Consider the following 12104-nt stretch of genomic DNA (forward strand, 5'->3'; position numbering starts at 1 on the left):
TAAAGGAGCTGCTATGGCCTATGGCAGGGCAGAATGGAAGAATATAGAGAGAGAGTAGGCAGAGAGACACCATGTAGCTGCTGGAGACAGATACCGGATTCTTACCAGTAACCCACAGCTTTGTGCCAATACATGGATTAATAGAAATGGATTATTTTAAGATGTAAGTCTTAATTAATAAGAAGCCTGAGCTAATAGCCCAAGCAGTGTTGTAATTAATACAGTTTCTGTGTGGTTATTTGGATCTGGGTGGCCAGGAACCAATGAGCAGTCTCTGTTTACAGAGGTAGCTTAGTGGTTAAGAGCTTTTGCTGTTTTTCCAGAGGACCCACATTGGATAGCTCACAGTTGCCTGTAACTCTAGTTCCAGGGATCTGATCTCCTGGCTCCTCTGCTCACCCCCACCCCGAAGCTTTGCTGTTGTCCCACTCAGCAATGATATGGGCTACAGAAGGTCCAAAGACCTATAGTCTTTTCATCTTACAAATAAAAAGTGGCTCAATGGGCTGGAGAGATGGCTCAGAGGTTAAGAGCATTGCCTGCTCTTCCAAAGGTCCTGAGTTCAATTCCCAGCAACCACATGGTGGCTCACAACCATCTGTAATGAGGTCTGGTGCCCTCTGCTGGCCTGCAGGCATACAGACAGACGGAATATTGTATACATAATAAATAAATATTTAAAAAAAAAAAAGTGGCTCAATTATGTAAAGTCTTTCAAGCCACAGTTGGAGCTTCAGAACTGACCTTGGGTGAGTTCAGTGAAAGCCTGTGGGATGGACAGAAGGATTTCCCCATCTAGATGGACATAGTCCTACTAGACTGTGAGGACCAGGATATGTACTCTGGCTGGTGGACATGGAAAATTCCTTTTTCAATCTCAAGAGATGGTGATCTCATGTGGAACAAAAAGTCACTGGGCACGTATGTTTGCTTGAATCATGCTGCTAAAGGTTAGTTCTGCTTATTTATTTAGTTAGCTTTTCTGAGACAGCATCTCATATAGCCAAGGCTGTCCTTGAATTCCTGATCTTTTTGCCTCTGCCTCCCACGTGGCAGGATCACAGTCATGGGCACCATACACAGCAAGGACAGCATTTAATTAGCCTCCCAGCACAGGCAAGTCCTATTTTGTAGATTATATGTAGAAACTGAAGAAAATATAATATTCACAGGAAGCTCTGCTGTTGTCATCTGCCCTCATCTTGGGCAGGGAAGAGGGTCCCTACAATTCTTGGGTCCCTCTGGGTTGTCACATTCAGGGACAGAGATTATCAGGAGGTGCTAGCTAGGCAAACCATTGGAAGGAGACTCCCAGATGGTGCTGTCAGCTCTACAGTGAGATTCCGGGTACAGAAATGAAGAGAAGGAGGGGTGCACTGGAGGTCAGGGCCTAAGGATAAAATGGCACCCGTGTCAGCAGGGCCGCATCGAATGAGGTGTGGGTAGGAGGGACGGGAAGGACTCAGACCCTTTGCTTAGCCACTCACTCTCCCACTTATGTGAGAGGTATCTCTAGCATCTTCTCTTTGATTCCCAAACAAGCTGGAGTCACACCTCCCAATCCTCTTCTAGTCAAATGTGGCCATGTGACTTGCCTTCATCAATGAGAGGGGAGGGATGTGATTAAGTTGTCACTTCCTGGTAAAAGTGTTTAAAACTGGGTTTGATTTTTCATCTTCCTGTTTTGTTTAGGTGATGGAGAAGTGTCATTAGACTGAAGAGACGAATAAAAACTTATATATGGCTCAGAAAAAGAGGCAAACCAAACCAGGCAAGAACCAAACCAAACAAACTTATTACATTAAAGCCCATGGGATTTCTGGGTCCTTAGCTGGGCCCAGTGCTTTCTCCCCTCACTGATGGCCTCTCATTATTCTCTCGTGCTTCTGCTGCTCACTATCAATGTTCTCCAAGCTGGAAATGCACATACTACAAAAATCTAACACATTAAAAAGTCCATAATTTCTGAAAAAACGGAGAATTGTTTCTCATTTTATTTCAGGTATACAGGTGTTTTGCCTGTATGCATGCATATCACGTGCATGCAGTACCCCTGGCAGCCAGAAGAGGACATCAGACTCCTTGGGACTGGAGTTACAGACAGTAGTGAGTCACTATATGAGTGCCTGGAATCAAACCTGAGTCCTCTGGAAGAGCAGTCAGTGCTCCTAACTGTTGAGCCATTTCTCCAGCCCCAAAAGATAGGTAATTTTTAAATGAAATATTTATTTATTTATTTATTTTAAATGAAATATTTAAATGAAATATTTTATATTCCTTTTTTGAATTAGCACTTTATATTTCTCTCTTGGACTTAGTTAACCCAGGTTATTATCATGGGTAGGCCCTCAATTTTTCTTGCTTAGGATAACAGCTTTAAAGAAAAACAAACACTGACTGTCCCCAAGCATCATCAATAGCCATGCCACTCAGAACCCCTGAGTCATTTGCTTCCCCAGCCCCCAAGGCTCAGAGCAGGAAATAGCACTACTTTCGTCCAGAAGGCTGGTGGAGCCAGGGCCTATTTGCAACCACAGGACAGCTACAGGCATCCAAGGAACACTTCACTTTCATGCATATTCATTCAGAATGTATCATTTAGACCTGAGGTCACTCCCACCACCTGGGAAGCTGTTTCAAGCAATTAAGGTCACTCAGGACACAAAACCAGCAGAAAATAAAAGAACATGAAAACGCAATGGTAGCCTGGCTAGTCATGCATGTTTAAATAAGCACAAATTTAAAGAAGCTTGGGTTTAAAGTAAGAACATGCTCCCTTAGGTAAACACGACCCAGTCTGAGGGCATTGCACACCGCCAAGGAGGAAAACGTCTGAGGGTTTTACACACTACCAACTCCTCAGAGAGCAAGTGATGCAAGGGGCGCAGTAGAAGGTGTACAATATTTATATAAGGAACAGAGGAGCATGCAAAGGGAGTGAGAGCCCGGGGTTGAGGATGGGGGGAGAGAATTCTGAAGTCCACTTACTGCCTGCTTTTGCTCTTCCTCCTAGAGGTGTTGAAGATGAAAAGAGGCAGAGGAGAAAAAGAAAGAAATTAATGCCCATCACCACAAACATTCAGAAGAAACGGCAGGAGAAACCGAGCAAACCTTGGTCAAGCACAGATCTGGAGGGCAACGGCCCGATTCACCAGCATGGATTCAGTTAAATGATGGCTCTCGGTCCCAAACAGTTACTGAATGCAAAGACGACTTTAAGGTTCAAAGAACCTTAGGAACCACTTAGTTCAACTTCCTGGAGGGCCTGCAGTCTCAACTGCTTACGGCAAACTAAAAGAGGAAGTTTAATCTAGTTTAAAATCTCAGTTATCACTGTGGGTCACCATTTACAATACTCACATATATTTAGGTTCGTATTCCTAAGGCAGCTGTTCTTGAAGTGTGGAACATGGACCACCAATGTCAGAATTATCTGGGAACTTCTCAGAGATGAAAATTTTAGGCTACACCTGAGCCCCACTAAGTCAAAGCTCTGATGAGGGTGGGACACCTCAAAATGTGCTCCCAGAGATTTGGGCTCCATATGAGAACCACTGTTTTAGCACCCTATCTAATGGTTCCTCCTGACCACAAGTGGTTTTCATTTCTCCTGGTCTCTTCTCAGTAGTAACCAAGCTGAAACGGTACTAGTCCACTAGCTTTTGAGCTGCTTTGTTGTTTCCTGCAGGGGTGCACATACGTGACCATCCCCCACCCTGTGAACAGGAAACTGGTGCAGGAACCTGGAAGCCCTTTCAGAAAAAGAATCCTAAGGACTGGGGGACTGCTTGCCTCGCATGCATGAAGCTCTTGGTTTGGCCTCCTGCACTATGTAAGCCAGGTATGGTAGCTCGTGACTGTAACTATAGCACTAAGGAAACAGAGGCAGAAGGATCAGGAGTTCAAGGCCATCTTTGGCCACATAGTGAGTTAAAGACCAAATTGGAATACATGAGACCATGTCACAATAAAACAAATACAACATAACCCCCGCTCCAAGGGAAAGGGAAAAAGAATTTTAGAATCAGGCATTGTGTTGCATGCTTTTAGACCCAGCACTGGGAAGGCAGAGGCAAGAGAAAGCTGCATTCTAGGACAGCTTGGGCTACATGACAGGGGCTTGTCGGAGGGAGGGAGAGGAGAATGGAATTCTCATTCTCAGTTCTTTATTATCCTAGCACAGGTTTATCTAGTAATTCTCCTGCATAAGGCACTGAAAACAAAGATGGGCTTCTCTTTTATAACCTTACAGTAAGGGCAGGCAGAGCAGGACATACCAACTATGGTTGACAGATGAATGTACTACCAAGGACTGTAGAAAAAAAGATGGAGGGAGTAAAGAGAAACCTTTAGAGTGACTCTTGTCTTGGTCCTGAGCTCCTCTCAGTCATTGTCTTTCTGGTCTCTTTGCTTTTTCTCTTTGTGCCTCATCATGGGCAACTGTGGTCAGGGAGCCTCTAACGTGCCCCAGTAAATAAATCCGTATGTGGCTATCATGGCTCCATCTATGCTGGGTCCACAGGTGCGGTGGTCCCCACGGTACATGGGTGGAGGGACACAGGAAGGGATATGTTCCTGCTCTTGAAGGGGCTGCAGGTCTGGGTGTGAGGGCAGAGTGATTTGGTGCTGCAAAGGAACTGCACAAGAGGGGCGGGACCATGGACAATATTTTTATTCTTGCAAGGGAGAGGCAGATATGGACTCGAAACTTGGTGAGCACCAAGAAATCCCTTGAGGCCCAGTTTAGCTGGGAAAGGAGATTTTTATAATGAAAGCCAGCTACCTGCATTGGGACTTAACCCTAGTAGCCAAACCAGGGGCCCTGAGTACTGCCTGGATCACCTGAGAAGTCAGAGGCTTCCCAGCATACCTGCAGCATGGAGGGACTAATGCAGCTTGGGAGGATGCTTCTCTGAGGCAAGTGCATCTCCAACTCCCAATGGGCGAGGAAGCAGCCGTAGGAGAGGCATTATACAGTTTAGAAACTGCTGACACTACTTGCTGAAATAGAAACTGAGATGGGCTGGGTGTGGTGGCACACAACTTTAATCCAAGCATTGAGGATTCAGAGGCAGATGGAGCTCTGTGAGTTCAAGGCCAGCCTGGTCCACACAGTGAACTCCTAGTGAGCTCCAGCATAACCATGCTTATGTAGTGAGACCAGTTGGGAGGGTGGGACACTCTTCACAGGTTGCAATCCTGGCTGGACTGAGAACACTAAGTATCACCATGTACCTCAGGTCTGGTATTGAAGAAACCACAGTTTTGGCTTAACAGAACAGGGAAGCTGCTGTGTTGGCCCATACCTGTATTCCCAGCACTTTGGGAGGCTTAGGGAAAAGGACCGTCTCAAGGTCAGTCTTGAAAGGAAAAAATGAAATGAAGTATGGAAATTTCAGAAACGATGTTTCAGGACCACACCATGCTCACTCTGCCGTGGAGGTTGTCCCAGGCCATAAAACCATTCTTTCTTATCTGGGAGGCCTGGGTCAGGCTAGAATGGGCTGATGAACAGGACAATATTAAAAGAGTAGATTCTGGCAAAGTGTTCCCTAGACTGGTGGCACCCAAACTCAAAAAAACTAGTCACACAAAGCCTCTAGGGCTCTGTCAACACAGTAAAAAGGTCAGATATAAGGTCGGAGAGCATTCTGTATCAGTCTGCTAGGACCAGTCAACATGGACTGACAAAAAGAGATAGTACTAACCTGATTCAAAGGGGTCATAACATCTTAGTGATGGGGCACAAATCTAAAACACATGAATCTATCTCTTCCATGTGGTGGAAGTAGTAATAGCATAGTAACTGCCATCTTCTACAAAATGACTAGCAATCTAGCTCAAGCAGAGGGGTTAATGCCTGCAATCCCAGAACTCTAAGATGCTGAGGCAGAAGGATCATGAGTTCAAGGCCAGCCTAGAGCTATAGGTAAGTCCTATGGTAGTCTGTATCAAAAAGAAACACAAAAGCAAAAGCAAAATTCGAGAATTAGAATGAAGTAAAAATGTTGGAAACAAGAGTTAGAAACAGAAATACTGACATATAATTACTTACAGATTAAATAAGTAGTTTGAGACAGAGGTTAGTTACATATTGATAATCAAGAAAAAATATAAAGAAAACATATAGAACATGGTACCTGAGTGTCAATGTCATTATATCATTAAGGGAAAAAAAACTAATGAGAAGACTGTAGACACTCCTTGGTGACAGGGACTGAGTCTAGTCATTATTCATCAAATATTTAACATGACATCTAGGAACTTGAAAAAATATACACACATAATAATAATTAATAATAATTATTATCACTATGTTGAGACAGAATCTCACTATGCAGGCCAGGTTGCCCTTGAACTCAGAGATTCCCAGATTTTGCCACCTAAGTACTGGGATTAATGGCGTGGACCACCACATCTGGTCTATGATTTATTTTTCACTTATGTGTATATGTGTGCACCTGCTTGTCATACAGGTGCACTCAGAGGGTCAGAAGAGGGCACAGTGGTACACAGTAACCCCAGCCCTTGAGAGGTAGAGGCAGGCAGATCTCTGAATTCCAGGCCAGCTAAGGTACATAGTAAGACCAAAGTAAAGCAAACCAAAAATCACAGCTGGGCACCTGCCCGTCTACATGTGGGCACTTCTCCCTGAAAGAGGCTGACACAGGGAGGGGCATGCTCACAGCATCTCCTGGCCTCCAAGTGTGCCCGCTCCATACGGTGGAGTTTTCAACACCTCACAAGGCGAGAGGTATCACATGGGACAAATGTTTATGTACACAGCTGCTGCTGTGAGTTGGGGATGGGGCCCCTGAGCTGAGGGTTGACATCGTCAGGGAACTGGACCAACCAAGTCTCTGGAATAAGATTTTCTTGAAATTAGACTCCCTTGCACATCAAATGTTTCTGAGGGGAAATCTGTAACGGGGTCTGTGCAGAAGCACGTCCGTCCATGTAAAATAAACCAAATACCAGGACCAAGCTAGGGAAAAAACCTCAGCTCAGGACTAAAAGAAGTAATTGCTTGAGGAAGTAAGACATCAGTTTCCAACACAAACATAACACTCCTGCTAGTCGCCAGAACCCACTTTATTGCGACTAAGGGGCTGGCTGCCGACGTAGACACTGAGGAGACGTCTCAGCTCCGGCTTTCTAGAGTTACCACTCCTAGCTGGACCTTTGTTACCTCTGACCTGGTCACGTGATTACACGAGTCTCCTATTATCATCTGGTCTCTTGCTCTCCTAGCTTGCCAAGTATTGTCTCAAACTTATTTTTTCTTATATCTTTAACAACTCCTCTTTGTCACAGATTTAGCTCCCTCTCTTCAGAGAACTGTGTGGCACACTGTACGATGTGGTGGGGGCACAGCCTTGAACATCAACCACACGGGCACAGGCAACCATCCTCGAATCTCTGCTAGACAATCCGCTGAGTGTTCAGCGCAAACATGCTGTGCAGGAGAGGGTGTTTAATGCCAACCATTGCCTTCCTCTTATCTAGAGTAAGGGGCTATAATGTACTTCTCAGCAGAAAGTGGAAAAGCCGAAAGTGTGAATTTATCCACGTCCCCTATACACTAAGCCTAGAGTGGATATTCTGATCCCCGCCTCCCAGTAGTAGAGTTACTTACTATTCAGAATCAGGATGAGTAAGCTGGTTTACGTGATGTTTCCCTTTGTGTCCACCTCACCGGGCTAATGGATATCCACAGAAATACAGTATTCCCAGGCCTGCCCCTGAGAATACTGAAAAGAACTTGGTACTGGAACCAGCAGAGCAAGGACAGAAGATCTGCTTCCAGCCAACAGGGAAAGACGCCATCCAGACCACAGAGGAACTGGATAGAACCAGAAGGCAGAGAAAACAAGTGTGTTCTCTCTTGGGGAGCAGTGTTTCTTATCTATACCTGGCTTTGTCCCACCAAGACTTCAGGAGTAAGGTCGACCCAACACCCATTCCTTACAAGTCACCTTCTGGACTGATTGGGGACACAGAGTCAGTACCCCAGGTTCTCAGGCCTCCAGACACACTGGATCACACCATGGCTTTCCTGTGTCTCCCTAGCAGAGTCCTCTGCCTCCATGATAGAGCAAGCCCCTTGCCATATAAATCCCTTTATATAGCTATAAATATCCTGTTGGTGCTGTTTCTCTGCAAACATCCTAACACAGTTTGCTGCTGTACTTCTTATTAAAAAGAGGACAATTGACATTTGTCAAATGTTTAGGTAGGCTGTTTGAAAACTTGTCTTAAAAGAAACTTAGTTGAGAAATAATTTTCACTTATACATAGTTAATACCTGATTGACAAATATCCTTATTTGCAATTATTTTACTTTTATGTATTTTCCTTGCATTTATTATGTTCACCACTTGTGGGCCTGATGTCCATGGAGGCCAGAAGAGGGTGTTGGATCCCCTGGAACTGGAGTTACAAATAGTTGTGAGCTGCATGTGGGGGCTGGAAATAGAATGTGAGTCTTCTGGAAGAGCAGTGAGTGCTCTTAACCACTGAGCCAAAGCAATTACTTAAGAACATTACTCTAGAGGCAGAGGCAGGCGGATCTCTGTGAGTTTGAGACCAGCCTGGTCTACAGAGCTAGTTCCAGGACAGGCTCCAAAGCCACAGAGAAACCCTGTCTCAAAAAACCAAAAAAAAAAAAAAAAAAAAAAAAAAAAAGAACATTACTCTAGTCCTAATGCTATTATTTTATTTTATTTACATTTATTAACTGTGTGTATATATGTTCGTGTATGTGCATGCAGAAGTCAGGACACTTTGCAGGAGCTAGTTCTCCTCTTCCACCCTGAGGGTCCTAGGGTTTGAACCCAGGTCATCATGCTTGTCAGCAAGCGCCTTTACAGCTGAGGCATTTTGAAGGCGCTAACTTCGATGACTGATACCCCAATCAGGTTACACTTGTGCAAGCGTACTTGGAAACGGTCTTCGGGCCCTGCGGTCAAGCCTCTGTGAGAGGCAGCGGGAGGAGAGCGCACAGGTTCTTACCTTTAGCAGCTTCATCAGCCCTTCCAGCTGCACCATCAGCTCCCGCCGACTCTCCTGCAGTGCTGACATTCTCTGCTCCAGTTCATCTTTCCTTTGCCTGTCCGAAGGGTGGAAGGATCCCATCAGAAACAGAGCTCTGTGATTGGCAGGTCCTGAACTCACACATCCAGGTCAAAACCAAAAGGGCATGAAATAGTACAAGCGGATCCCACAAGCGGATCCCGCCTTGCTTTGTCTCCTTCGTCACACGCTGACCTTAACTGTTCTGCAGCTGAGGGTGACCCTGAGCTGCTTCTGATTCTCTTGTCTCAGCCGCCCAAGTGCTGGGGTTACAGGCACGCACTACCATGCCTGGTTTATGCTGTGCTGGGACTGAACCCAGAGCTTTGTGTGTGCCACCACCTCCCGGCTCAGTTTTTGCTTTTCGAGATCCAAAAGTTGTCACCTGTACCTGAGCTGGGAGCAGAGGAAAGGAAACAAGTGTGCCTTACGCTGATGGCTGCCTCTTCCCCTCTGCTGGAGTCAGCATCTGTTTCCTCAGGTTTTCTTAGTAAAGCGCTTACCCTATGTGTGACAGTGAACAATGGGCCACCAAAAACACAGCCCAACTAAATCCCAAACTCAAATGAGGATTTTTTTTCTCCTGAGATAAAGTCTCACTATTCATCCATGGCTGGCCCGGAACTTATTATGTAGTCTAGGCTACCCTTGAACTCATAGAGATCCTCCTGCTTCTGCTTCAAGTGCTGGGTTAAAGGTATGCACTGATATATTAAAGATATGTCCAGCCTGAAATGAAGCTTTGGGGAAAAGGACACTCGATGCTGGCTAATTGTATTCATTTGAATGGTTTCAACTATTTTTTTTTTGATTTTCGAGACAGGGTTTCTCTCTAGTTTTCAGTGTCTGTCCTGGAACTAGCTCTTGTAGACCAGGATGGCCTCGAACTCACAGAGATCCGCCTGCCTCTGCTTCCCAAGTGCTGGGATTAAAGGTGTGCTCCTTTAAACCACCCGGCTGGTCTCAACTCTTTATGCTTTATTTCTTGATGATAAGAACCTAAACGACAGATACAAGTAGAGATCTAATAATTATTGTTCCCTACCTAAAAGAAATCACGGTTAAGGCTATAAAGAAAGCACTAAAAAATTCCATTCTATTCAGCTATGTGTATCCCAGATGCTGTGGTGTAGGCCTATAATCCTAGCCCTGGGGAGGCTGAAGAAGGAATATTACCACAAGTTCAAAGCCAGCCTGGGCTACAGAATGAGATCTTATCTCACCCCACCCCCCACCCCCCCACCACCAAATCAAGAATCACATGTAGAATTCTAAATGCTACAACAGGAACAGATAGGCACACTATTCAAGAATCTCTTGAGCTCTGGTAAGATCTAAGACATTGAGTTTGGTTTCCATAATGTCTACACTTATGGGAACACACGTGTTTCTGTGGTAGAGAGGAAAATGACTCATTACAGGTCTGGTCATTCTCCCGTGTGCTTTGTGGAACTCTTAGGCAGTCTACTAACGAACAGATTCTAGCCCCTCGTTTGGTCCCCCAGTACGGAAATTCCCACCACAGGCTGTTGTTTGGGAGCGGGTGGATGCATACTTACCTCAGCAAGCGCAGCTCCGCTAGCAACGTGGGGTTTTGCTGGGCCTTCTCAGGAGTGGGCTGGGAAGCCTGCTCATGCTCCAGCCGTAGGCGCTGGATCTCCTGCAGGATCTCTCTGAGATGGCGAGAGGCGCTTGTTAGTGACAGCTCTTTCTTCCCAGTAGATGTTTTCACCCCCTCAGTGCCTCCTTTACTCTCTGTTCTGAGGCTACTAATCCTCCAAGTGGGAAATGGATACCTCCTCAACCGTTTCACCTGATGGCTCCTCAGGTGCTCTGCCCAGAGACAACATTCTTCTCAAGACCTTGAACCCTCTCCAGGAAGGGGAAATGACAACTGCAACATTTTATTTACCCTGCTCCACTTCAGGGAAAGGACTCTTTAAAACCTCCTGATGTAGGTCCTATGCGGACTCCCCAATGCTTCCTCCACTCTCTCCCTTCGCTTGATTCCTGGCTCCTGACTGGAGGTTGCTGCCAGTTCCTCCCCAGAGCATGCTACACAAGGGTCAGTCTCCTCGTTCTGGTTTCTACCTCTCACTGCACAGTGATGTAATGTGTGATCCCCAGGTCTTTTAGCAACCTTTAAAATGGCCTTTTAAAATAAAATGAGACTAACATGCAATGTAAAAGGCCACGAAAAGCTGCTAAGACAGAGCAAAATGCTACTGGGAAGGAGTGGGGCAAGGAACTGTGAGGGACACCCTTGGGGTAAGGAACTGTAGGGGACACACTGGTGGATGGGAGGAGTCCCCAAACAGAGACTCTCTAGAGGTAGATCAGAGCGTAGGTCAATCTGAACCAACAGCATGCAGTGTTATCTCCCGGTCCTGAGCTACTCCTGTCTACTGAGGGGTCATATAGAGCTGGGTGTGGTGACATGTCTGTAATCCTAGCACTTGAGGGGGCAGGCAGGAGGGTCAAGATAGCAAAGTCAGCTTGTGTTACAGCCTGTCAGCCTCGGTTACAAGGGATCATCTCAGAGAAGGAAAAAGAGCAAGCAAACTAGCCAAGTAGTCTGTGAGGCGATGTTCCTGGCCGTGGGAAACAGGTGAGTTCTCACCTGTTCTTGTTTTCCAGTTCTGCAATGAGTTGTCTCTGTTGCTTGTTGGCATCAAAGTTGAAGCTGGCGTCAGCGGGAGGACGGGTCTATGGTGGAGAGAAGTTATTTGTTTTTTTTTCCCCAAATTTAAATATCCAGAGTCTGAGACTGACTGTTAATTTTTCAAAAAAAATCAATTTTTGAGGTTTCGTTTGCATACCATAAAACCCATCCAACCCAACAGTCTTAGCATATTTAAACATTTGTATAACCAACCACCACAATCCAGTTTTAGAACATTTTCCATCACCATAAAATAATCCCTTAGGTCAGTTTTTCCGCAGTTGCTACCACTACGTCGAATGAGCTAGAGCGAGGGCAGAGTGAGCAACCGCTGGGCACTGATGGGTTGGTTTTCTACCTGGCTCTGCCT

The 12104-nt window shown here is 45.6% G+C and overlaps 1 protein-coding gene across 7 annotated transcripts in view; it reads right to left on the bottom strand.

The window, feature by feature from the left end:
• Dtnb (dystrobrevin beta) overlaps positions 1 to 12104 on the bottom strand; it is a 209024-nt gene that overhangs the window by 21533 nt on the left and 175387 nt on the right. For 4 of the 7 annotated variants that reach the window (XM_075955708.1, XM_075955702.1, XM_075955703.1 and 1 more), the window contains 3 exons: positions 11693 to 11778; positions 10632 to 10745; positions 9013 to 9109 (listed from right to left, as the gene is read on the bottom strand). In XM_075955708.1, the coding sequence (XP_075811823.1) occupies positions 9013 to 9109; positions 10632 to 10745; positions 11693 to 11778 (297 nt within the window). Of the gene's footprint in view, positions 1 to 2988; positions 3010 to 9012; positions 9110 to 10631; positions 10746 to 11692; positions 11779 to 12104 lie in introns of all 7 variants that reach the window. The other 3 variants (XM_075955706.1, XM_075955707.1, XM_075955705.1) reach the window with 1 other exon arrangement.

This window comes from Microtus pennsylvanicus, chromosome 21 (genome assembly GCF_037038515.1).
Source record: "Microtus pennsylvanicus isolate mMicPen1 chromosome 21, mMicPen1.hap1, whole genome shotgun sequence".
In the NCBI taxonomy this organism is placed as follows: Eukaryota; Metazoa; Chordata; class Mammalia; order Rodentia; family Cricetidae; genus Microtus; species Microtus pennsylvanicus.